Below are 26,909 nucleotides of genomic sequence, written 5' to 3'. Positions count from 1 at the left end.
TAATTTATCTTGCAAACATTTTTTCTATAAATATAATTACACAGTCCTTTCTTTTATAATTTTTTATATAAAATTTAATGTAAATGATGTATTTTATATCTATATAGTATGCATTTGTTTGTTTTGTTCCTGTTGTTTATATGTAAATCACTTTCAATCGCTTGCAGCAATATTATTTTTCAACGGAAACAGTTTCGTTTGTGATTCTACAATGACGGGCCCAGAATTATTCCTTATTTGTAGGGAAAATGAGTGAGTGAATGAGTGAAGAAGGCATGAGAATCAAGGAAAAAAACAGGAATACAAGGAACCAAGCTGGGAATGTGACACCCAGAGCCGTCAAGGCATCAGGGCAGCACTGCCTGGCTTTTTCCTGAATTTTAGTTTAAAATCCCTAACCTTTGTATATTCAAATGTTCTTATTTGTTTGTGTTCATAGTAACACGGAGCCAAGTCTATATATCATTTCATTTTACAAGAGCTACTGTAATCAGTAATGATGTGTTACATATTGGTGACATGTATTAGTTATTACCTTTCTGCAATAACCATTATTACGTTTCACAGCTTGAGTAATATCACTCGTCTCTTCTCCTCATTACAGGCTTGTAGCGGCATATTGTGGGCTGTTGGAAGTCAAAAGCAACCCAAAGGAAAGAGAAAAAGTCGTTAATAAGCGTTTAATTAGCACAGGATGATTCTGCACATTTGCCTGTTCCAAATGCCCCCATATAACCAGACCCATGAAATTCTTATCAAGCGATTGGTTTTTATAGAAAAGCCATTTGCTAACAAAAATCAGCCTGGTTACACCCATAATCAGTGCTCACCTTCCTATTCGGTATCCTGCTGACGAGCTACAAAAAAGTGATTTATGGAGATAAATAAAAATGTAAAGAAGGTGTGGGGGGGGAGTCGGACGCTAAAGGTCACTATAAATACACAGAGACTTCGCACTCGCACTCAGAGTGTCACCGACACCGAGGGAAGCAGGTAACCATCACCTCCAGCCCCAGAAGATCCCCAGGAACCATGAAGCTGCAGCTGCCCAACCCAGGTCTGGAGGAGCGGATCCCGTCTCACCAGGAGCTGGAGAAGATGGAGGTGGAGGAGGCCGGGGACAGACCCAAATGGGACAATAAGGCTCAGTACATGCTGACCTGTGTGGGCTTCTGTGTGGGTCTGGGTAACGTCTGGAGATTCCCCTACCTGTGCCAGAGTCACGGAGGAGGTAGGAAGGGACTTTTGTTAATTAGCAATAAGGGGTTTTTAACTGAGAAGTGAAGATGGTACAATGGCAGTAAATGTATACAAACAGGAAAATAAGGTTGCCTGGTATTAACCCTTTACAAGAGGTTGCACATCTGCAAATGCTTGTGTACTTCATGTTCTCCACATCGACTTCTCCATTACCTATTTTTATGGCATGTGCAAACATAGTGGCTATTAGCACAGAACGATTAGACAGCAAATCACCCAGCACCCTTTTAGAATAACTGATAAGGCCATTATGACACACCTCTAAATGTTTAAAAGTGCCACATGGGACATGAGTTAGTTGCTGTTCTTTTTCTCAATTAATTATGTGAATATGAAGGTTTGTTACAGCCTGCAGAACACAATTGTAAAATTTTCAGGCAGGAAGCAGATGTTTGAGGAAGGAAACAATGTTCACTGGAGTGAACTCAATGAGCAAAGTCAATGGCATCAGAAATGGTCGGTGATACACTGTGTTGTACTCAGGGGCATTAGGAGTGGTCTCTAATACACTGTGACGTAGTCAATGGCATCAGAAGTGGTCTGTAATGCACTGTGATGTAAACTGGGGCACTTACTGCTGTGATGGGAGCCTGGCTTTGAAAGGCAGGCAGGATCCTTGGTACTGTATGTCATAGATTAAACCTGGTCCGCAGTTGTTAGTTTACTAATCCTAGTGCGGACCAACCAGGCAATTAATGTCATATCATGACACTCATGACCAAATCACTATGAGTTTTAAAGTCTTTTCTTGTATCTCTAAGTTCCAAAAACAAAAACAAATTTAAAATCAAATAAAGCATATTTACTTTAAACCTTATCTGTAATACAAATATTATGTTTCAATAATTTCTGTATGCATGCCCCTATAATGGATGGATTTTGCCTTATATGATTTTTTTCTTTTGTTATTCCTTATAATATCATACTAAGAGCATATTAAACACATGTTGACATTTCTTGCAGTCTTAGGCACACAGCCAGGCGGCACTGAAGTTCTTCTTAGTGACAGCAGCAGGTTTTAAAATGTAGCTTGTGCACGTACTTGTCTCACTCCGCCTCCAGTTGAGGGTAAAATCTGAGATTAAAATCTCAGGATTAAATCTCAGGATTAAATCTCAGGGTTCCGCAGTGCTCCAAGGGTAATCAGTAGCCCGAGCCATTTTTGTCTGCTGGGGAAAACCCTTTATTATATATAATTGTATGGTAACCATTACGGTAACCAGATAATCCATGTCAGGGAGGTCACTTTGAGCTATTTCAGGTTTTACCATCTACTTTAAAACTGAAAGGCTCCTCTGCTTGGATATATAATCTGGTCCTTCTTGTGCTTTTACTTGTTTGTTCCCTTGATTGTAAGACTGACTCATCCAGCTGTTTCACATTAACGCGAATGACACATGCACCATTATAGGAACGTTGACCAATCAGCACACAGCAAGAATTCGGTGCTTAAGTGAAGTCCTTCTAAATGAAATGCTAGTTTACAAATCCTGTCCTAAGTGTCCCTCTGACATGCTGCATCTGGTCTGTCCCTTGCTGGAAGACAGTAAATCTGACTCGGGAAAAGGGAAACTCTCTACCCGCCAATATGTGGGAAATGCATTTACATTCAGACATTACTGCGTTCTTCATGAAAAAAAAATTTAACAGTTTTACCGCAGTTTAATCTAATTCATGGTTCCCATGCATTAGTAGCCAGAAGATTTTCAGCCAGATCTCTGCAAATGCTAGCGAGCACATAAGTACCTGTACAGATATGGTGCCCTTGACAAACATTATGCAATGTTATATTGTGAATATAGATAGCTTACAGTAAATAGCTGATAAGCACAGCATGCAGGAGAATCATTACTGACGTTATCCTGAAAGAATTTACACCTTTACCTGCAGTGTAATGAAATACCAGCCATTGAGTTTAACTCAATATTGGTTCCCAGGTGCGTTCATGATCCCATTCCTGATCCTGCTGGTCCTGGAGGGAATCCCTCTGCTGCACCTGGAGTTTGCCATTGGCCAGCGACTCAGGAAGGGCAGTGTGGGGGTCTGGACGTCCATTCATCCCTACCTCACTGGTGTGGGTGAGTCCAGCATATCCAAGCCAGCAATGATACCTCATATCTTAAGGGTCTGGGCTGCCCTCACTCTCAGATTTTGGGCAGATTGTTCCCCGTTTTGTTCCAAAGTCCAAAGACATGCACAATCTGAAAAACGGTGCTTGAAACTACGTCAGCAATTCCTGAACTTTATGGCACACAGGAATCGCCTCCATGTTTGTGTCCTTCCTGGTTGGACTGTATTACAACACCATCATTGCCTGGGTCATGTGGTACTTCTTCAACTCCTTCCAGGAGCCACTGCCATGGAGTCAATGTCCTATTTATGAAAACAGAACAGGTGCAGTATTACAATACTGGTTTAAGAACAATGGGTTAATTTTTATTTGGTTGTAAAATATTCAACATGCAAACAGTATGAATATCGCCCCCTGCAGGCCTGGTGTCAGAGTGCGCCAGGAGCTCCCCAGTGGATTACTTCTGGTACCGGGAGACCCTCAATACTTCAAAAGTCATAGAGGATTCTGGCGGCCTGCAGTGGTGGATGATTCTGTGCCTGATATGTGCCTGGACCGTTCTCTATGTCTGCTGCATCAGGGGCATTGAGACCACTGGCAAGGTAGGTGTCCCATCTCAAAAGCCTGAGAACCACACACAGGTCTGATATAATTGTTAAAAACAAATGCCCTTCTCCTCAGGCTGTGTATGTGACCTCCACGCTGCCATATGTGGTCCTCACCATCTTCCTGGTTAGAGGACTGACACTGAAAGGTTCAGTGGATGGAATAAAGTTCCTCTTCACTCCAGATGTAAGTTTTTCCCTGTATTCATGGAACAGGTATTCCACCCCCAGTCCCATTTGAGTCGAGTTCTCCTCTTGTTAGGCATCTCTAAATTACCTATAGTGGATGAGTCTGTGGATGAACTGGCACTCTATCCGGGGGGGCCCCCGCCCTTGTATACTGTGCTCCAGGAGGCTCCAGCTAGGCTTGCCATGGCCCTGTAGAGGATATGTGGATGTAGAAGTTGGAAACCCAAATTTTGGTACACCTTGATATCTCACCATTTGGAGATTAGATGACACAAGGCAGCGAGGTACTATTGGCATCTAGTGAAGAATAAGAGAATGTTAGATGATGACAACTGATTACGTAACGTGATAAGAGGTCATCTGCCCATTTGAACGTCCATTTAGCCCAGGAGAACTAGATGATTTCTTTGCAGATCTTACCACGGTCACTGTGGTAATCACCGTTTTGAGGCACCACCTGTGCAGGGTCCCTAGGTCGAACTTTTTAAGGTGGAATAAATTGCAACTAACAAACATAAAAACTAGGAAACCTTAACAAACTAAGAATATAAGCAGAACAAAAATGAAACAAGGAACAAGCAGGGTGACCCTAAAAGAAGAACATAAACCAAAGACAATAACAGGGGAAAACAGAAAACCAATACATTTTAAATAACAGGTGAGGCTGGCCTCTGGTCAACTGTGAACTGATGACGGGAGGGATTCAGCCTCTGAGCCACTTGCTACTTGGTAGCCCAGGGAGCAGGCAAACACACTAGGGACTTAGGACTATAAGACTGAGGGAACAGGATGGTGAGTGACACCTGCTGGCCAAACGGAGACAAAACAAATGGGACAGACGGGCACCGACACTGACAGTGGCGTGACACAGAATGAACAAGCTGGTGGCATTGTTATGCAACAGATTGTTCTCACCGGCGAGTAAAAACCTGCTTGTCATTCTGTTTCATGTCTTGAGCGCTACCTTGATGCCCATTTGCTGCTCCTCAATCCATCTAGGTAGCTGAGCTGGCAAACCCCTCGACCTGGCTGGATGCTGGAGCCCAGGTGTTCTACTCATTCTCCTTGGCCTTTGGGGGTCTCATCTCCTTCTCCAGCTACAACTCAGTGCAGTAAGTTATCATGATCAGGCTTCATTTATGCAATGAACATGGATCACATTTCAAGTCACGCAGCTATGCAGAAGGATGTAAATGTCATCTGAAGAATACATGTAGAGATTGTGGTAAAGTAGGGATGGCATGTCAATATTACGGAGTCATTTTTCTTTTGTACAGTAACAACTGTGAGCAGGATGCGGTAATTATTTCCATAATAAATGGCCTCACCTCTATCTACGCTGCCACCGTCATCTACTCCATCATTGGATTCCGTGCCACCGAACGGTTTGATGACTGTCTTGGGGGGTACGTGTCTTCGTCTATGTTGAGGATAGAGAAGCTTTGAGGTTTAATTAGACTAACAGAACGACACGGGAGATCAGGCCATATAACTTTTAAATTTATTTAATATCCTGCTCTCTTTATCTGTCTTTTCTAGGAATATATTGGCATTGATGAATACATTTGATCTTCCTGAAGGAAGCATCACGCAGAGTAACTATAGTGAAGTTCTGCAGTATCACAACATAACGTCTCCAGATATTATTCAAAGTTTGAACCTGAAGACATGTGACTTGAACACATTCCTAAGTGAGGTACAATAACAACATTTTGATATAACATGTGTTCATCCATCTCATAACTGCTTATTCTGGTCGGTACTATTGCATACACTTGTGTTTCATTTAAATTTTTGGTCCAAAATTAAAATCAGAATGTTTTATATGGTAAGTGGTAATTTTACGTAGAAAATGAATGAGACTGTAACTTTTTCTTCATTGAATATTATTGCTTTATATAGCAATTTTCATTTTTTTTATGCAGAAATAGCATTGTATATAAATATTATATCTAGCTAAATTACAATGCATCCATTGGCTTCACAACAAAGTCAGCAGTGCATAATAATCGTACTCTGTTGTTGCACCTTTAGGGAGTCGAGGGCACCGGTCTGGCCTTTATCGTCTTCACAGAAGCCATCACCAAGATGCCAGTCTCCCCACTGTGGTCCATTCTCTTCTTCATCATGCTCTTCTGTCTGGGGCTCTCGTCTATGTTTGGAAACATTGAGGGCGTGCTAGTGCCTCTGCAAGACCTCAAAGTCATTCCCAAGAACTGGCCCAAGGAAGCCATCACAGGTGAGTGTCCCAAAACCCAGTGAGCATCCATGCAGTGCTTACTACTTCAGCTTTATTCTCGTACATCCTTTCAAATAGAATCACAAATCCGATTATGAATGTTTTACCTTATAATGTTTTCATGCATATGTTCCAGGTTCAATATGTGTGGTCTCCTGCATCATAGCTCTGATATTCGTGCAGAGGTCCGGTAATTACTGGCTGGCTCTGTTTGACAACTTTGCTGGTTCTATCCCATTACTGATCATCGCCTTCTGCGAGATGGTGTCTGTGGTTTACATCTATGGGATAGACAGGTAAATCCAGCCCACTCCAGATAAGGATTCTGTTCAATCGTAACTAGCTGCACTGAGGTATACAAATGCTATGAAGAAACATAGAACTTGGTTTGAATCATTTTTTTGTGTTTATATTTCCTCAGGTTCAATGATGACATCAGGTTCATGATTGGCCACAAGCCCAACATCTTCTGGCAGTCGACATGGAGGTTCATCAGCCCATTAATCATGCTGGTCATCTTCCTCTTCTACTTCATCACCAAAGTCAGTGCAGAACTCACCTACATTGTCTGGAACCCCGACTCGGTACGTGCAACAGCAGTGTTTCAAAGTCACGGTGTCTTTGGTCTCTTAGCCTATGAAATTAATCAGAGAAAATCCATCCATCCATCCATTTTCGAAACCGCTTATCCTACTGGGTCGCGGGGGGTCCGGAGCCTATCCCGGAAGCAATGGGCACGAGGCAGGGAACAACTCAGAATGGGGGGCCAGCCCACCGCAGCAGACAAAATCAATTTTGCATAAATGTGTTACTAATGAAAATCATAATAATTTTTATCATAACTAGCTATGTTTTTTCATGCCAATTGACCGGCTGGTATCTAATACAAATGAAGGCAAATAAATTCTAATGCATATATTTAGCATTTTTCCTAATGACAATTCTGTCACTGCATTTTTTGCAATATAAATAGCATATACATAGACAGAAAGACCAAATTGAGATAAACATTTTGCACAGTCTATCACGATGTTGAGCGAATCAGTACTGAATTGCTTTTGTTTATTTGCAGCCAAGCTTTCCCACCCAGGAGAAGATTCCATATCCAGACTGGATCTACACAATAATCGTCATCCTGGCTGGGGTTCCCAGTGCAGTTATTCCCGCCACAGCCTTGTTTAAATTCATCAGGAGGCGCTGCTGCTCAAGAAGCAATAAGCACGAGTCAGACTCCGTCAGCACCATCTCTGATAAAGTGCAGATGAGCCTGGACCCATAGAGCCCAGCCGAACATCTCAGCGAAGGCTCGATGGCCGGAAGGAAACCGGAGCGCTTTCAGAGACTGGAAACACTTGGAACAGAACGGGTTCGCAGGAAGTTCAAAAAGTGACAGAAATGCACGCAATAACAGAGGAAAATTTACTGAGGACTTATTAATTAGCAGCTGATTTTAACGGGGCTTTTGTTTTGGCAAACTGTGCTTAAAATTCTTTTTGAGCATTTTCATAACACGATGGAAAGATAGATCAAGACTAAATATAGACCTTCTATTATTGCTGTACCTGAAACTTCATTTTCCAAAGACCCTGTGCTCAAAAAAACCAGTGACTGGCTCTTCAAGTTGCCTTTGTACTGTTGTAATGGACTGGTGCCTAATGAGAGATGTGCACCAACTTCAATCCTAAACCACATCCATCCCATCCATTTCCTGTAGCCGCTCATCCTATTCAGGGTCAGTGGGAAGCTGGTCCAGAGCCTCTTCCAGGGCAGCAAGGCAGGGTACATCCCAGGATGGGGTGCTACCCCATCACAGGGCTCAGTCACACCCCATTCATGCCTACGGGCAATTTGGTAACTCCAGTTAACCTCAGAATGTTTTTGGACTGCGGTGGGGAACCAGAGCACCTGGAGGAAACCCCTCGATGACACGGGGAGATCATGCAAACTCCACACACACGGAGTTACGGCAGAGACTCGAACCCGGGTCCCGGCAGTGTGAGGCAACGGTGCTAACACTGCGCCACACTACCTCCTTATTTCTCCTCTTATATTAAAACATCCTTGTTAATGTAAATTAAAACCTTTTGCTAAAAACAATCACTGACTTTGGTACTTTGATTTACTTTCTTTTTAAGTATAGGAATAGCTTCCTTTTGGTTCGTTTCTCTAAATTGTAAATCGAGATTTTTTTTCTGATGAATTGTTTCTTCCTCAGTGCTGTTGACTGGCTGTAAATGAGTCCTCTGGTCCTTGTGCTAAAGGTCGCTAAAGACACACAGACACCACACTTTGAGGCACGCAGACAGCGAGCCAATTTACCAACTTACCAGTACTGGATGATAATGAACAAGAAACTGCAGCTGTTTTAAATATTTCAGGGTTAATCATTACCAAGTTACTGTTATATCCTCACCTTTTTAGTGAATATTACGAAACTGGAGGTTAATCTCATGGTTACCTCAGCAGTTTCGAGCAGCATGGTTTGAGGTCAGAATAGTACTGTAGTAAGTATGGTAAAATTTGGAGTTATTTGGTATGCTTGCATGCTGTCCTCATGTGTCTACTTTGCACAAGGCCATGTGACAAGGGCTGGACCATGTCTATTGGGGGGGGGGGGCTTCCTTCTTAGGGGCGGGGAGGAGGGATAGAAAGACAATCAATGCAACCATGAAGAGTCAACAAAATTCAAACAGGAATTTGGATACTACTCTATAATCGAAGATTATATTTTTTGTCACCAACAAAGTGTTTTTTTACTGAGCAGCAAAAATCTGTGTTTTGTCATGTCCTGATCTTCTCTGCAGAGGTGGAAAGTTCAGGCTCAGAAAGTACAAATCCAGACCAAGATTGTGTTTCATCCAACCAGTTGAGTGTAAAGAGTCACATTCGCTCAACTGAGCTGGTTGAAATCTTGGTCTAGATTTGTACTTTCTGAACCTGAAGCAGCTGGGGTGGGATCCAGCAGTGAGAAACTCCTGTTATTTTTATTATGTCATAAAGTCACATTAATTGAGTCCCATGTCCACGTGTCCAGGGATATCAGTGTTCAAGTACAAAGACCTGGCGATTATTCAAGCAGGTGATCAGGTTATTCAACTTTCAAAAGCCCATCCGCTCCCAATAGGAACACAACGTGAATTTTCATCTAATCAGTCTCTTACAACTGCACCACACCTGCACCACTAAAGAGTCAACACAGCCATTCTAGTGTTGCCCGTTCTAGTCCTCCTGAAATTCTACAGTACTTCACAAACTAGTCAATGTGAGCAAACTAATCACGTTCACATGAAGTCGGGTCAGGATGGCTGAAGATGAAATCAGACAGAAATATAAATTTGATTACTGTAGCTGGGTTTATTCATATCCTGACCATGCTTCAATTTTGTAAAATGGTGAAGAATGTCAATAAAACTGAAGGAATCATTAATAAAAGATAAGAAAGGAAATTAAGCTGTTTCTATCAGTTCAAATTAACATGGTTTTTCTTAAGGCAGACTGAACAATCTTTAACATAGCGGGTTACCTTGTACAATGTATTATGTAATAATGCTACATTATATAATAACTGGAAAGAATGTAACAAATTGAATGATGGTAATAACTGATGATGATGATAATAATAGGGTAACGTTGCAATATCAAATTATAACATAGTCTATAAATCTGTTACATTTTGTCGAGTTATTACATGTTATTACGTAATGTGTCATTACACACCCCCATGACACCACAGCTCACCTTAACCCGTAAACTGAGACCGTCATGTCTTATCATTGAGGCTGTTAATTGGTTTAATCGCAAGCGGTGCTCCAAACCCTCCACCTCACATCTGGCCTGCACAGCTTTCACCTTCAGCTGTCAAATATTTGCAGCAATCGATTGGGCAAAGGAACAAGCAAATTAGCTCACTATCAGGGCATGTCAACAAATCAATCAGGGGTGGGAGATAATAAGCCGCCCATCCATCCATCCATTCTCCAAACCGCTTATCCTATTGGGTCGTGGGGGGTCCGGAGCCTATCCCGGAAGCAATTGGCACGAGGCAGGGAACAACCCAGGATGGGGGGCCAGCCCATCACAGGGCACACTCACACACCATTCACTCACACATGCACACCTATAGGCAATTTAGTAACTCCAATTAGACTCATGTTTTTGGACTGTGGGAGGAAACTGGAGTACCTGGAGGAAACCCCACGACGACATGGGGAGAACATGCAAACTCCACACACATGTGACCCAGGCAGAGACTTGAACCCGGGTCCCAGAGGTGTGAGGCAACAGTGCTAACCACTGCACCACCATGCCCCCCCCCCAGTTCTTCCACCTACTTGGAATTTACCAGGAAATGTCGCTCTTTAGTCCTGTTGCTAGTATATCAGGATGGAGCTCTGGCCTGGGTTGTGAAGATTTAACAACTAGGGTATCACATTTAATGAGAAATTAAATCAAATTCAAAAAATGGTTTTCTCATGGTTTGATTTCCTGTGTCTGCATCTAAGGTATTATATCTCAGCAAAGGCCTAGGGGAATATGTTTACAAAAGCAAGGATTTACAGGTTTACACTCAGAATGCACTTTTCTGAAACCCAGCTAAAACACGAATGAAAGGAAACGCAAACAAGCCTCTTTGCATTCTGTTAGCTCACAGAGATGTTACCACTGTAAGGAAGTATGGATGAAATTCCCTCACAGTGGAAGATTTTGTTCCCTTGTTCGTCTCCAAAATCAATTAATTATTATCTGTTTGTCTGTGACCGTAGCTCTTCGATTCTGCTGATGAACCACAATCTCTTACTGGCCTTTTACAGATTCTTATGGTCATTCACACATGATGGGGGGGGTGTAGTCTGGGTGCTAAAGGTCACTATAAATGCAGAGGGGCTCCACACTCCCACTCAGAGTGTCACCGACACCGAGGGAAGCAGGTAACCATCACCTCCAGCCCCAGAAGATCCCCAGGAACCATGAAGCTGCAGCTGCCCAACCCAGGTCTGGAGGAGCGGATCCCGTCCCACCAGGAGCTGGAGAAGATGGAGGTGGAGGAGGCCGGGGACAGACCCAAATGGGACAATAAGGCTCAGTACATGCTGACCTGTGTGGGCTTCTGTGTGGGTCTGGGTAACGTCTGGAGATTCCCCTACCTGTGCCAGAGTCACGGAGGAGGTAGGAAGGGAAGTAAATATCAATATGGTGTATGAAATGTGCAAAATGATAGAACATGGTGTTTGGTCTGGAAAGCGAAAATATTTCTACTTAAATGCCCCATTTTAAGGAACTAAAACTGGACCAAGGGACTTAAATGTGTCAATAGACTGCAATAACAATTCGACAGAACAGCTCAGGAGAGCTTTGAAAGGGAAGCCCAACATCAGCCATTTATGAGGACAGACACATTAGCCAACAGCTGTCGATTATTAATAATTTGGTTAGATCATGACCTCCTCAACCAATATCACTCAATGGCTGGTTATCCACATGTACAGCAACAACGTCTTGTTTTGTTTGAGACAGAAACAAATTTTGCTTAAAAAGCTGGTATCATTCCATAATCAATGTGGTTGATTTCTAGTGATTATCTTTAAGTTTGGATGGTATGAGTCTGACCGTAAAAAGTGGTTATAATTAATGGACCCTGCTTTTAACACTGTACATATTTAGCCTAAGCAGTGATTCTACACAGGTAGGAATAGACATTCTGTGTCAAGATGATTGTTTACTTCTTATTTCACAAATGGGACTTGAACCAACAACCTTTTGGCTGCTAGATTATAGCCCTAAACAGCACGATTACTTGTGACTCTTAAGAATGGCTATCTCATAAAAAACTAAAACATCCAGTCACCACTCAGTGAAGAGCAACGAGATACTCATAGCAGGGAGGAAGGAGCCCACAAGCATGAGACTAGAACCTAAATCCATCTTCTCAGCAGACTCAGAGAAGTGTAGTTTCTCTTGATGAGTTTGGCTGGCTACCTGTCCTCAGGTGCGTTCATGATCCCGTTCCTGGTCCTGCTGGTCCTGGAGGGAATTCCTCTGCTGCACCTGGAGTTTGCCATCGGCCAGAGACTCAGGAAGGGCAGTGTGGGGGTCTGGACGTCCATTAGCCCATATTTAACTGGCATCGGTGGGTAGCCACATGTTAGTAGCAGTAAAATTCTTCATATGAAATAAGATCTTGTTATTTTCCTGTACTTCTTTATAAATGACACAGCCTTTTCAGCATTCTGTCTTTCCTGTCCATCAAGTCCGTCAAGCTAGTCTTCTAACCAATATAAACTGATGAGTGAATTTTTTATTGAATAAATGAGAAACCTGTCATACGTTTTAGATGTACAGCTAATCTGTAAACGCTGAACATCTCAGCTAGGTGTAATGAATTGAAAACTCTGTTCTCACCAAAGTAATTAACGTATGAGTTTGACCAAAACAAAGCTTCCTCTACTTCCTACTGATGTGCTTTAAAATGTTTGTCCCCAACAGGAATTGCATCCATGTTTGTCTCCTTCCTGGTTGGAATGTACTACAACACCATCATTGCCTGGGTCATGTGGTACTTCTTCAACTCCTTCCAGGAGCCACTGCCATGGAGTCAATGTCCTATCAACATGAACCGGACAGGTATTCAAGATCATCTGAGAGAAGCTGTTTTTTTTTTCTCCTGAATGATGCTAATGCACCACTTCAGTCACGAGTGTGTGTCCAGTATTATATGGAATGCTCACCTTCTCACGCTATTAGTTAACTACTGACTGGGTTGGATTACAGTCTGTGCATCGCCCCCTGCAGGCCTGGTGTCAGAGTGCGCCAGGAGCTGCCCAGTGGATTACTTCTGGTACCGGGAGACCCTCAATATATCAACAGCCATAGAGGATTCTGGGGGCCTGCAGTGGTGGATGGTTCTGTGCCTAATATGTGCCTGGGCCGTTCTCTATGTCTGCTGCATCAGGGGCATCGAGACCACTGGCAAGGTAGGTGTCCCATCTCCAAGGCTAACAACCAAACCAGATATAACCTGTAAAATTACTGAGCTGACATTCCTCTCACTCTCTCCTCAGGCTGTGTATGTGACCTCGTCCCTGCCGTATGTGGTCCTCACCATCTTCCTGATAAGAGGGTTGACCTTAAAGGGGTCTTTAAACGGGATAAAGTTCCTCTTCACCCCAAATGTAAGTCCATTGAGATTTCTCAGACATTTCCATTAATGATTGCAAACAGGCGTGGACTGACCATTGGGAAGTTCGGGAAATTTCTTGGAGGGATGGTGCCACATGTACCAAGCCCCGCCCCCTTCGCCGCCCGCTTGGCTGTTAAATATCAAATTGGGGGCACTTAACAGCAAGCCGCATCCTGATTTTTGTTGTCAGTCCACTATGGATAATAAACCTTCTTACATCTAAGTCTCTTAATTCTTTATGCGTTTATCCCGTTAAGGTGAAAGAGCTGGCAAACCCAGCGACCTGGCTAGATGCTGGAGCCCAGGTGTTCTACTCATTCTCCTTGGCCTTTGGGGGTCTCATCTCCTTCTCCAGCTACAACTCAGTGCAGTAAGTTATGACACTGAGAAACCTTTTCTACAGGTTGAATGAAGATCCTTCACGGGTTACTGAAGTCCCATTCACAACATAATCGTTTGGAATCACACGACTGGTCAATATCTTTGTTTCCCAGCAACAACTGCGAACAGGATGCTGTGATTATTTCGCTGATCAATGGCTTGACATCCGTTTACTCTGCCACCGTCATCTACTCCATCATAGGCTTCCGTGCCACTGAGAAGTATGGTGACTGCTTCAGCCAGTAAGTGTCCGTCATAAAGAAATTTCCAATAGAGGCTTCAGGGTTGGATTAATGTAACCCACTTCCCATTGGATAATTAACTGGTTTCCACTGACGAAGTTCAAGAAGAGAGGCAGTGAGGTTTCATGCTCGAAATCTGGTTTAGACATAAATGTAGTGAAAGCGACCAAAAACACAGCAAGTCTACAAAACCTGTATAATTTACATGTACTGAATATTTCACATAAAACATAAAATCCCTGCAATGTAACACTTCTTTTATCAATTTTCCCAATCCAAGGTCTCATAAGGACAATATTTTTTTTCTAGGAATATTCTGGAGCTGATGAATGCGTTCGGCCTTCCTGAGGGAGCCATCGCGGAAAACAATTATACTGAAGCTCTACATAAACTCAACAGCACACATCCACAGACCATTCAGAATCTGACCCTGAAGACATGCGACATGCAGGTTTTTCTCAGCGAGGTACAGTCTGTCCTGAATGTTCCCCTCGAATCAAAACCTTGTTTCATCTCTAACCCTAACTTCACTGGTATATATGAGGTCCAGATTTTCAGTGCAAAATATTTTCTAGTTTAGATATTACCTTTATGGATAAGGGTCATTTCGTCAAGAAATATTTCTCATAATAAAAATCTATTTCTTAGTCTGCAGGACCTATTTTGTCTGTTTAAAAATATTAAAGATGGCCATGCACTTCTTTTCATTTTAAACCTATTATTAATAGATTGCCCCATGATGAATCACCTCCTTGCTATGGTGGGGAGGTTAGTGCACCTTCATAGGAGCCATGTTGTCAAATTAGTCCTAGGCGAGCTGTCAGAGTAAAGGCCAATTCGTACTTCACTTTCAGTTGAGGACGAAGGGATGTGACATAAATATCATCATCAGGGGTTGGCTGCGGACGGCTGTGGTCGTTGCACATGTAGCCGAGATTTTTATGTCTAGCGGAAACCTTGCGTGTTGACTGAGCACGTGCAAGACGACTGACTAGGTATATCCAGTAGGTGGCACGTATGTAATCTTTTCAAATTGTCCAGCTCAAAACAATGAATATCAATAGTTCTGGAAACCTTTTCTCATCTATATTTATTCAAGGTTAACAATATATTACTACGGAGCCCCTAAGAGGTCAGGGTGAAGAAATATTTGTTTGAAATAGTTTTACATGAGTAATGTGGAAGCCGTACCACTCTGCTGTGGCAAAGCAAGAGCTGAGCTGGAAGACAAAGCTATCGATTTAACGGTTTTAACCGTTAAAGATCCCCTGAGGTCCGAAAGAATGAGTGGATACAAGTGGAAGAAATGAGTTTTCAGAATGTCTGGACTCGGCTGTGAAGTGAGGAACTGGGACAATCTGGGGGAGCTCAAAGCAGATACTCCTCCTCCACATTGAAAGGAGCAGGTTGAGGTGGCTTGGGCATATATCGAAGCTGCCTCCAGGACGCCTCCCTAGGGAGGTGCTATTGGGCACGTCCAACCGGGAGGAGACCCCGGGGAAGACCTAGCACACGCTGGAGAGATTATATCTTTGGATTGGTCATCTCAGGAGGTGGCTGGTGAGAGGGAGGTCAGGGTGTCCCTGCTTAGACTGCTGGCCCTGAAAACCACCCCCCAATAAACGGCAGATGATGGATGGATGGATATTTATAGATTGTATTTGATTGTATTTGACTGGTTAAATTTTGTTTTTGGTATTGCAGCCTTAACTGTAAGCATGTCATCTTATGGAAATTAGTAGATTTCAGTTGCTAATTATTTAATAAACTCAAGTTATACAGTATTTTTTTGGATGCTAGTTTGAGGAGATCTGACGTTCTCTTAGGGAGTCGAGGGCACCGGGCTGGCCTTTATCGTCTTCACAGAGGCCATCACAAAGATGCCGTTTTCTCCACTGTGGTCCATCCTCTTCTTCATCATGCTCTTCTGTCTGGGGCTCTCCACCATGTTCGGCAACATGGAGGGTGTGGTCGCACCCCTGCAGGACCTCAAAATCTTTCCTAAAAATTGGCCCAAGGAGGTACTTACAGGTATCTACCCTGAAAGAATATTTTAATGGCACTTCTCATTATGATTAAGTAATATTTGGATTGTGACTGGAAAAAATGGCAAGTGTTCTGTCTGTGTTCCAGGTCTGACGTGTCTGGTCTCCTGCATCATAGCTCTGATATTCGTGCAGAGGTCCGGTAATTACTGGCTGGCTCTGTTTGACAGCTTTGCTGGTTCTATCCCATTACTGATCATCGCGTTCTGCGAGATGGTGTCTGTGGTTTACATCTATGGGATAGACAGGTGGGTCAAGACTGCTGTAGATACTCATAGTTTCATCAATATTTTTCAATTGTAGCCAACATACAGGGGCAGATTAACTTACCTGGGGGACCTTGGCTGACATTGGCGCAGATACTCAGGTGTTGCTAATTTTACTAACCATTCCCTCTTTCCTGATGTTTGCCAGGGCTCTAAGCTACAGCCTAGGATAGCCTATGACAGTCAATGCATTTTTCTACCCCTCCAAATATTCCGAATCATTACATCGGGTAACATTGTCCAGCTCTACATCATCCAACTGCTTATCCTGAGCAAAGTCACACACTCTCCTAAGCAATATAGGGTTAGGGTTACTCCCTGGGTGCCAGTCCTCTGAAGAACTCTGAATGTTTTTTCTTTGCAGGTTCAACGAGGACATTGAGTTCATGATTGGCCATAAACCCAACATCTTCTGGCAGGCAGCATGGAGGGTCATTAGCCCACTGATCATGCTAATCATCTTCCTCTTTTACTTCGTCACCAAAGTCAGGGAGACACTGATCTACAAGGCTTGGGATCCAGCATCGGTACGTGATACTGTTGTCAGGTGTTCTGTGATTGGTGGTTGCCAGTAATCACGTATATGTCTGGTCTACATCTGCCATCAAGATCTATTGTGCTAAACAATACAATTTGCAGTGTGAGGAAGTGGATTAGCAGGGCATACCTTACAAATCTCCATAATGGATCAATGAAGGGTTTTAAGAACATCCCTTAATTATAGTCAACTGTCAGATCTTTAATGTCCGTCACAACTACTCACCCTCATTATACCGTCCTTTTTATCGTTATTTTAGCATGTAATCTTTCTACTTAAAGGTAAGTTATGTAAAACAGTAGACTATACCATGTAGGTATGTGTAAGTGCACCAGGATGTACGCGCAGTGACGAAATTACCCAACAATGCTTCTCTCAGTACGTATAACGGTCATTAAATGGCATATGACTGAATGTCTAGGACAGCTTCTCTGTCCAGAACATCAAGCATCAACACAGTTACATGTACGGAAATTAATAACTGACCTAATTCTAAATTTTTTTCAAATCTCTGCAGAAGAACTTCTCAACTCTGGCAGAGGCGCATTACCCAAATTGGATCTACGTTATAATATTCCTCTTAGCCGGATTACCCAGTCTTGCTGTCCCTTGTGTGGCTGTCTTCAAATTCATCAGGAATTCCAGAAAGAATGCAAGTCAGGAATTCAAGACAAAGGAAGTCACCACCATCTCAGCCAGAATAGAAATGATAGAAAAATGAACAATGAAGACACTTTCAAAGGAAGACTGCGTAATACAAATTTGTTGAGCTTTGTCTGTTAGTTTTTCTTTTTTTTTTTGATCGATAATCTTCTACATTGAGGCTGAGCCTTGACAACTGAGCCATGGATTCACAGATGACAGCATGAGTTTCAAACTCAGGGAAACACGTTTTTAAACGTAAAATATAATTGCAAATATGTTCGCGCCAATAGAGAAACTCCTGTGAAGCTGGATGTCACATTGTTTATGAGCTGAATTCAATGTAAGGGAAGGGAAGGGAAGTCTATAATCTAGTTATAATTTAAGCCAACTGCACAAGACAGACTTCCAGTGCCGTCATCCCGAGGATGACTTAGAATAACATTTTTATTATTGATTCACTAAGGCATGAACATGTACAGTTAGTGTTACACCAGTTAATAGGTCCTGTGAAAGTTGAACCAGGTACCTTTGCTTAATAAAGCCCTCGGTAACTTGGTTACACACACAAGCATTTATGTTTTACAAATACATTAAGGCAGGAATCATGCTTGATGGCTGCAAATTTAAACTTCAACTTACACTGCAATGAAAATAACCAAACACACGATAACGTTATGGGGTAGAAAAATGTTTTTACTTTGTAGTAAAAATGTTGAATTCTAAAATGTGACATGTTTAACCTTAACTATTTGCTAAAATAGCAAAAATATGCATATATATTTAATAATACTTAAATACATTATTTTAAATAATTAGCTCTAGTAAATAGCGCTATTTACTTACTTGAGCAGTACAAGCAATGAAATTACTGTATAAAGCATAAAAGATGTGCTGTATTTAAAAAGGCATACAGACTTAAACATAAACTTAAACTGCATCATCTATGGAACAGGTTTACACCATATACGGGAAGTGCAACCAAGCGTTTTTTATATTGCAATTATTTTTTATATCTCAGCTGTTACCATATTTAATTTTGGATTGGATTCTGCAATAGGAAACTGCATTGTAGCCATTTTCTATCCAAGCTACGAAATGTGGGTCGGAACTGCTGGAAATCTCTGATTGGTTGGTAAGAGGGTTTGAGGTGATAGATGTCAGAGACACAAAGGGGGCGGGGCCAAGGTGACTTTCATTGCCTCAGTGGCCTGAAACTACAAGACAATGAATATGATTGGCTGGACAAGAAAGACGATTCACTGGGGGAAGTTTGACTGGTTATTAGATTCTAAGTTCTAAATGTAACCTCATGCATTTTTAAAAATAAATTCTTTAAAGTTCTCTGTGTTTAGTTTGTCTATCCCACCTTTTGTTATTCCATGTAGGTAGGGTGACCAGATAATCTGTGTAGGAGGGACAGTTTGAACTAGGACAGAATTTGTAAACTACTATTTCTATTAAATGTACCTGAATTTCACTTAAGCACGAAGTTCTTGCTGTGTGCTGATTGGTCGGTTTCCTTTAATCAGGCACGTGTCACTAATGTTAACGTGAAACAGTCGGATGAATCTTTCAGTCAAGGAAACAAACAGTCAGAGCACAAGAAGAACTGAACTGTTTAGCCGATCACGTGAGCTTTTCAGTTTTAAAGTAGTTTGTAAAATCGGAAGTAGCTCAAAACGTCCTTGCTGACGTGGATTATCTGGTCACCCTAATTAGGTGAATGTACAGAGGTGAGAAAGTGACAGGTGAGAGGAAAGTCTGTACTGAATGCTTGAAAATTTATTTCAATATTTCGAACGAGAACTAGATAGCACATGGTTCATTGGTTAGCATTCTTACATCTAACTCCATGATTGGAGGCTTGAATCCTACCTTCACTCAACGATTGCATGTAAATTTATAACTTCATTAATGTTAATTAGATTTGTGTACTGAACCACATATAGAGAAAATGGCTGAGATACATTATGCCATTTTTACCCTGCAAAATCTGACGGGATCAAGTACTAGATTTAAAACCGAAAGATGATTTTAAGAAATCAAGAAGTTTTTGTCTTGCCATTGGCTGATGGCAATAAAGTTCCACTTGAGTAATTAATTATTATTTATGCTTGTCTGTCACATTAATACTGCTGATGGTCCACAATTCCTTCGTGATTCAAATGAATGCGCAAGTTTTCTGGGTGGGGGGGTGTAGTCTGCGTGCTAAAGGTCACTATAAATGCAGAGGGGCTCCACACTCCCACTCAGAGTGTCACCGACACCGAGGGAAGCAGGTAACCATCACCTCCAGCCCCAGAAGATCCCCAGGAACCATGAAGCTGCAGCTGCCCAACCCAGGTCTGGAGGAGCGGATCCCGTCCCACCAGGAGCTGGAGAAGATGGAGGTGGAGGAGGCCGGGGACAGACCCAAATGGGACAATAAGGCTCAGTACATGCTGACCTGTGTGGGCTTCTGTGTGGGTCTGGGTAACGTCTGGAGATTCCCCTACCTGTGCCAGAGTCACGGAGGAGGTAGGAAGTGTGTGTGTGTGTGTGTGTTTGAGGGGGGGGTTTCATGTTTCATATAAAGCTGAGGTATCATACGCTGGTACTTTTTAAGATAAACTTTTCATTCTTATCTTTCCAATTCATAAGTCGAATGCCGACATTTTCTAAGTGCTACTCATTATTAGCATTGTTATTAGCATTGTTATTGACAATACTAGTAATAATAACAACAACAATTTTCATCATGTTGACTTAAGGCACCATAGTTTAAATGCACGTCGACTTCATTCACTTACATTTAGCCCCAGCTACCTTAAATCCAACAAGTTATCTGGCTAAGCAAGAAATCCCGCTTTGTGAAACAGGTAACTCCATAGATGGCATTTTTCCAGAACATTTTGTCTTGTCCGTGCATAATCATGGATGTTCTTTCAGGATAAATGAACCATGTAAATAACATAGACATGAAATTTCACGAAGCTCTAAAAATAACACCGCTAGTTAAATAACTAACTGAAAGTTAGGATGACAATAATCCTGATAATGTTCACCACAGAGGACAAAAGAGCAGCCAGTGTGAGACCAAGTGTGGAGAAAAGAGAAAAAAAATAAGGTCAAAGGTTCATTACTAATAAGCAAGAAATGGATGAGAGTGTCTTACGTTACGTGCAGAAGGAGGCATGTGACAGAAACTGGCTGCCAGATATTATTAAGTTCAGATCCTTGTTAAAAATTAATATTTTTGTTTTCACAAACCATATTATATGTTTTTTGCATCTGCAGAGACATTTTTTGCAGAGATATTATTCAGTGAGTTGAATTGCCTTAATTTTTGTTACTGTGATTACCTTTGTTCTCAGGTGCGTTCATGATCCCATTCCTGGTCCTGCTGGTCCTGGAGGGAATCCCTCTGCTGCACCTGGAGTTTGCCATCGGCCAGAGACTCAGGAAGGGCAGTGTGGGGGTCTGGACGTCCATTCATCCCTGCCTCACCGGTGTGGGTGAGTCCGTCCACCAGTCCGTGTCCATCGATCCATGCATCCATCCATCCACCAGTATTGTGTGTCCAAGTAAATACCTGCAAGACCATAACATTTTATTTCTCATATGCAGAAAAGAAACCACAGTTCTGTTGCCCCAACAGGAATCGCCTCCATGTTTGTCTCCTTCCTGGTTGGACTGTATTACAACACCATCATTGCCTGGGTCATGTGGTACTTCTTCAACTCCTTCCAGGAGCCACTGCCATGGAGTCAATGTCCTATCAATGAAAACAAAACCGGTGCAGCATTACAATACTGGTTTAAGAAAAACTGGTGATAATGTTAAATTCATATTTGGTTCTCAGTTATCCAAAACCCAAACAGTATGAATGTCGCCCCCTACAGGCCTGGTGTCAGAGTGCGCCAGGAGCTCCCCAATGGATTACTTCTGGTACCGGGAGACCCTCAATATATCAACAGCCATAGAGGATTCTGGGGGCCTGCAGTGGTGGATGGTCCTGTGCCTGATATGTGCCTGGACCGTTCTCTACGTCTGCTGCATCAGGGGCATCGAGACCACTGGCAAGGTAGGGGTCCCATTAAAACAAGATACAGGCTACTGCATGAGTGACCAGGATGTAGAGATTAAGAATGTAGGTCTTGATCGTCCGCCCCTCTCCTCAGGCTGTGTACGTGACTTCCTCCCTTCCCTACGTCGTGCTCACCATCTTCCTGTTGAGAGGTTTGACCCTCAAAGGTTCTCTGAGTGGCATCAAGTTCCTCTTCACTCCAAATGTGAGACAACTGCTTCTCTCCCAATTTTAACTGCTTACAAAAAATCTAGCAACATTTCTTTGACATAAAACCAGGTGTATTTATGTTTCTGTTCATTTAGATGGACGAACTCATGAATCCAACTACCTGGTTGGATGCTGGTGCCCAGGTCTTTTATTCATTTGGCCTAGCTTGGGGGGGTCTGATCTCCTTCTCCAGCTATAACCCAGTCCAGTATGTAACCATGACTACACCATTTTGTCTAGGCCTGATTCCCATGACAGATGCAGATGCTCATTTTTCAATATAATACTTGGTATCGTACTAATATATGCAACATTTTTATTAATTTCCCCCCCTCCAGTAACAACTGTGAACGTGACGCTGTGACTCTTTCAGTGATCAACGGTCTCACATCTGTTTACTCAGCTACCGTCATCTACTCCATCATCGGCTTCCGCGCCACAGAGAAATATGAAGACTGTTCTGGAAGGTACATGTTTTCAGGATCAAGGCCCATCCATCCGCCTTTCTTCTAAGTGCTCGTCCTGGTCAGCATCACAGAGTAGCCTGAAGCTTATCTCACACAGCACGGAAGACAAGGATGGGGCACACTATCCACAGGGACTTACCACATTCAGTATCTCATGCAGTTATGTTACAGCTTAAAATAATTATCTACAATTTTTTTTTTCATTTGTGATTCACCTGTTTTGTTTTCCCAGAAACATCATTTCACTGATGAATGCTTTCAATCTACCTGAAGGCATCATCACAAAACATAATTATGAAGACACTCTACAGAATCTTAATAGCACATCTCCACAGATCATCCAAGGTCTGAAACTGAAGACTTGTCATATGAAGACATTTCTTAATGAGGTACCTATTGCCATATAACCAACAAATCCAGTCTTTCATTACATATATGGAAAGTTCATTCCAAGTCAAATGAAACTATTCTATGTTGTAGTTATTTTGTGTATGATTATCCTATTGTTGAAAAAAGAATTCAGAAGTAACACCTAAAAATCTTCACCACAGCCTCCATTTTGTTTTTGGTATTGCAGCCTTAATCAATTATAAGTACAGCATCTTCTAGAAATTAGTGGATTTCGGTTTCTAAATATTCAGAAAACTCAAGTTATACAGTATTTTTTTGGACGCTAGTTTGAGGAGATCTGATGTTCTCTTAGGGAGTCGAGGGCACCGGTTTGGCCTTTATCGTCTTCACAGAGGCCATCACCAAGATGCCGTTTTCTCCACTGTGGTCCATCCTCTTCTTCATCATGCTCTTCTGTCTGGGGCTCTCCACCATGTTCGGCAACATGGAGGGTGTGGTCGCACCCCTGCAGGACCTCAAAATCTTTCCTAAAAATTGGCCCAAGGAGGTACTTACAGGTATGTAAACTTATATAATCATCATCAGCTGGAATAAATTGTTTTGATCTCCAGAAGACTTTCATACCTGTCTAATACTAAAGAACATCCGCAAAAATTTAAATTTAATTTTAATGAAATATTTTGTGAATGTATTTGTAATACCTTAAAAGTGATTTTACGATGGATGGTTGAATGGGTGGATGTCTATAATATAATTCTATCTGTTCTAGGTTCAGTATGCCTGGTCTCCTTCATCATAGCTCTGATATTCGTGCAGAGGTCCGGTAATTACTGGCTGGCTCTGTTTGACAGCTTTGCTGGTTCTATCCCATTACTGATCATCGCCTTCTGCGAGATGGTGTCTGTGGTTTACATCTATGGGATAGACAGGTGGGTTGCAACACAGAAGGCAAACATCTCTACAAGACCACAAGAATTACCAAACAAAGACCCCGTCTAACTCATTACGGATATGAATTAGAGACATTATCATTCACTGAGGGGGGTCATATCTGACTTAGTTGTTGCCACTTTCCTGACAGGTTTAACAAAGACATTGAATTCATGATCGGACACAAGCCCAACATCTTCTGGCAGGCGACATGGAGGTTCATAAGTCCTCTGGTCGTGCTGGTCATCTTCGTGTTCTACCTCATCACCAAGCTCAGCGTGGAGTTCACCTACATCGCCTGGGATCCAGCCTCGGTATGTATCATACTTAGGAAAACACAAGCGGTCCCTCAGGTTACGAAACTTACAAACGGATTGCTATAAAGCTTATTTTATGAAAAATTTGGGTTAAATACTATGATTGGTATCACATATATATAAATTTATTATTATTATTAAGGACTATGTCATTATTTCTCTGACTTACCTACAAATTCCACTTAAAGACAACATCAGGGCATGGATCTTGTTCGTAACCTGTGAACTGTCTGTAGTCAGTTTTGCTGTCAGATTGGGCGAGGCTACTATTGGCATGGAATTAATCAGTAATATCGACTAAATACATTGCCGCATGCTTTTATTCACAGGACAAATTCCCCACCATGCCAAAACGGACTTACCCTCACTGGGTCCAGCTTATAATACTCATCTTGGCCGGCGTACCGAGCCTTACGGTACCATTTGTTGCGACCATTAAACTTCTGTGGAACTGCTTGAGAAGGAAAGATGCTAATATCGTGTCTCTCACAAAGTCAGAAAAAGACACTAAACAACTGAAAATGGCCCATTTCATTCAACAGAAGTTTTAGGAAGTTTTATCGTTAGTCGCCCAGAGTCCGTACTGGACAGGTGCAATATCATTTATCAGTATCAATATCTAGGCAGTTACTTATTTGGAGCGTTAGTGGAATAAATATTTTAACTGTATTGACCCAGCAGGCATTTTGTGTTGTGAACATGTTGTTACAACTCTCAACACTGAATAACCGTTACCTGAGTGTTGGTTTTGAAAGATGACATTTTGCCATATTGGTTCAATGATGCTTCAACATAATTTTTCTATGTTGCTCCAACATTGTTTTGCTCAAAGTCTGTTTTCTGTGTATTTAAACTATTTAACATCAGAGCACTACCCCTATAAACATATCAAGTGAGGGAGGGGGACAAAAACACTCATTAGTAACAATTAATGGTTCTTTTAATAAGCATTTGTGACTCAAAAAAATAATAATAGAATGATTAGTTAATATAAACAATGTAAACAGTGAAACAACTGTTGGACTGTTTACATTGTTCATATTAACTTCTATTATTTTTTATGAGTGGTTTTAACTAACAGTAAATGATGTAAACAGTGCAGTAACCCTAACCCTAACATGGCCAAAATGTACAAAAATGTAGATGTCCTAAACAACCAACGTGAACAAGAATTAAGATTTAATTCAACATGGGCTGTAACAGAGACACTTGTGTTTTCCATAACTTAGTGCATTTCGTGTCTGCCACCGCCTCCTGGTCTGTCTGGAGCGTAACGAAGGTGATTTCACATGGAATCTTCCACTTCTTCCTCTGATGCTTTGGATGCCTTGAGGATGGCCTCTGAAATTAACACAAAAATATTACAGAAATCAATAACTTTTTCAAAGTAGACAATTACATTTACAATTTTAAGCATTTCGCCTCAGGGTGATTAAGTTGTCTGATTCTGAAAGATGCTGACACAAAGATATAAAGTTATACAATATCTGCAGGCTTTTATAAACATTCTAACTGCTAAGACCATTATATTCACTTGCATTAATGTGGTAGTTTTTATGCATTTTGCAGTTTTATGATACATTAAAACATACATTATCGGCAACTGAAGTGCGGCCAATATGTTTACATGACAAAGAAAAATTTAATTAGTGTTAGTCCGACTCCAACCGGTCTTTTAAAACACATGTAACATGTTAGTCCAACTGAAAACACACTAAGTCACTCAGTCGGTCTACCCAGATAATGCGATCTGGAATGGATTTAGCTCTGCATGTACAGTATATGTTTAATTGAACCCAAACTAAACTAGATACTGCACATGCCACATTTGTGACCCGGAAGTGACAAACGGTACACAGAAGAAGAAAATGTAAAGTGATAAAAAGTTGCCCAGTTCAAAGACGATTTGCTAGTTTGCCCTAACTAAGTTGTTTTGGCCTGTAACATAATAGGCCAAGTGGAAAATAGCTCAATACCAACAAACTGAAAAGAGCTATAAATGTACATGACCACCTATGGTAGTAAAGTCGACATACTTTAAACAATAAGAACAATTGCCCTCTTGTGGTTGTATACTGAGTCAAGTATAGTATTCCAATGAAACGGCCTAAGTGAGATAAAACCATAGCTCAGCTAAGCTGTGCATGCAAATGCTGACTGTGCATGTTTGACCCTGAAACATTTTATTGTTAATTTCTTGATCCATGAAAAAATAAAACACTTTCCTACTGCTGAGCAATATAATGGAAACTGATGCCATAAATAAGGCAGAGATCATACACACAGAAAGAAAAAATGCCCGACATAACAGATAGTGATGAGAGGCCGAGAGAGCAGCCCCACACTGTGGGAGATGCAGCAATCGATGAAGGAATGACTGAGGTAGAGAGAGACGCGAATATAACCACCGGTGGAGGCCGAAGAAGATGCAGATTGAGGCAATTTTGGAAGAGATAGAAGAGCTAGAAAATGAACTAAAAGACGTGGATGTGCTGGAGATGAAGCTGCTTGGCAAGGCTTCTGAGGTGGAAAAGAGTGTAGGCGATGAATAAAGTGAAGGAGATAACTGCAAAAATGAAGAACATGCAGTATTAGAGCAAAGAAGGAGGAGAGTGAACACAACGTGTAATGTCATGAAATCTGTCTTATTATATTTAAAACTTTTTTATACTCATGAATAAACCATTACATGTTTATAATTGAATGTGAGTGTTATTCATTAAATGATTTTCTAAATGTCTAATAAAGGAGGTTGCCTGCACATCAAGGTCTCAGTGAGACCTTGATGATTGCCGGCACCGACGATCCACCTCTTCGATATTTTTTTTCCTGTTCACCTGGTTATGTAGTCATGCTTGTTGCTTTAGCAAAATTTACAAATATTTATTACATTACGTATTTATTACATTA

General features: G+C 41.7%; 2 protein-coding genes across 6 annotated transcripts; both read left to right on the top strand.

Annotated features, from left to right (window-relative positions):
- Nucleotides 1-608: 608 nt before the first annotated feature.
- LOC125718605 (sodium-dependent neutral amino acid transporter B(0)AT1-like) lies at nucleotides 609-24,668 on the top strand. 4 transcript variants are annotated; one of them, XM_048992501.1, is made up of 13 exons: nucleotides 19,152-19,391; nucleotides 19,912-20,175; nucleotides 21,012-21,152; nucleotides 21,296-21,433; nucleotides 21,540-21,721; nucleotides 21,819-21,929; nucleotides 22,030-22,142; nucleotides 22,273-22,401; nucleotides 22,634-22,790; nucleotides 23,105-23,309; nucleotides 23,522-23,681; nucleotides 23,834-23,996; nucleotides 24,329-24,668. In XM_048992501.1, the coding sequence occupies exons 1-13, from the start codon at nucleotides 19,382-19,384 to the stop codon at nucleotides 24,548-24,550; spliced, it is 1,995 nt and encodes a 664-aa protein (XP_048848458.1). In that variant the 5' UTR covers nucleotides 19,152-19,381; the 3' UTR covers nucleotides 24,551-24,668. The 4 variants fall into 4 exon arrangements, with proteins under 4 accessions (XP_048848460.1, XP_048848459.1, XP_048848458.1 ...); XM_048992500.1 differs by having other exon boundaries at nucleotides 19,152-19,406; XM_048992503.1 differs by lacking the exons at nucleotides 19,152-19,391; nucleotides 19,912-20,175; nucleotides 21,012-21,152; ... (8 more) ...; nucleotides 23,834-23,996; nucleotides 24,329-24,668 and adding exons at nucleotides 609-1,231; nucleotides 3,198-3,338; nucleotides 3,517-3,654; ... (7 more) ...; nucleotides 6,786-6,948; nucleotides 7,437-8,957.
- LOC125718606 (sodium-dependent neutral amino acid transporter B(0)AT1-like) lies at nucleotides 11,270-18,999 on the top strand. Of its 2 annotated transcripts, none has more exons than XM_048992505.1 (12): nucleotides 11,270-11,530; nucleotides 12,351-12,491; nucleotides 12,848-12,985; nucleotides 13,154-13,335; nucleotides 13,423-13,533; nucleotides 13,799-13,911; nucleotides 14,036-14,164; nucleotides 14,474-14,630; nucleotides 15,991-16,195; nucleotides 16,298-16,457; nucleotides 16,840-17,002; nucleotides 17,531-18,999. In XM_048992505.1, the coding sequence occupies exons 1-12, from the start codon at nucleotides 11,332-11,334 to the stop codon at nucleotides 17,732-17,734; spliced, it is 1,902 nt and encodes a 633-aa protein (XP_048848462.1). In that variant the 5' UTR covers nucleotides 11,270-11,331; the 3' UTR covers nucleotides 17,735-18,999. The 2 variants fall into 2 exon arrangements, with proteins under 2 accessions (XP_048848462.1, XP_048848461.1); XM_048992504.1 differs by having other exon boundaries at nucleotides 13,133-13,335.
- Nucleotides 24,669-26,909: the final 2,241 nt, after the last annotated feature.

The sequence above is a fragment of the Brienomyrus brachyistius genome, chromosome 23, assembly GCF_023856365.1.
Source record: "Brienomyrus brachyistius isolate T26 chromosome 23, BBRACH_0.4, whole genome shotgun sequence".
NCBI classification, from domain to species: domain Eukaryota; kingdom Metazoa; phylum Chordata; class Actinopteri; order Osteoglossiformes; family Mormyridae; genus Brienomyrus; species Brienomyrus brachyistius.
This window is presented reverse-complemented; position numbering and strand designations above follow the sequence as displayed.

What these genes read in the sequence shown, in the direction of transcription:
- LOC125718605 (XM_048992500.1), top strand. Translation starts at nt 19,382, where the DNA reads ATGTACAGAGGTGAGAAAGTGACAG. An exon ending in AGTTCCTCTTCACTCCAAAT is followed by an intron (nt 21,930 to 22,029) that starts GTGAGACAACTG and finishes CTGTTCATTTAG; the next exon opens with ATGGACGAACTCATGAATCC. An exon ending in TCGCCTGGGATCCAGCCTCG is followed by an intron (nt 23,997 to 24,328) that starts GTATGTATCATA and finishes TTTTATTCACAG; the next exon opens with GACAAATTCCCCACCATGCC.
- LOC125718606 (XM_048992504.1), top strand. Translation starts at nt 11,332, where the DNA reads ATGAAGCTGCAGCTGCCCAACCCAGGTCTGGAGGAGCGGATCCCGTCC. An exon ending in TATCAACATGAACCGGACAG is followed by an intron (nt 12,986 to 13,132) that starts GTATTCAAGATC and finishes GTTGGATTACAG; the next exon opens with TCTGTGCATCGCCCCCTGCA. An exon ending in AGGCTTGGGATCCAGCATCG is followed by an intron (nt 17,003 to 17,530) that starts GTACGTGATACT and finishes AAATCTCTGCAG; the next exon opens with AAGAACTTCTCAACTCTGGC.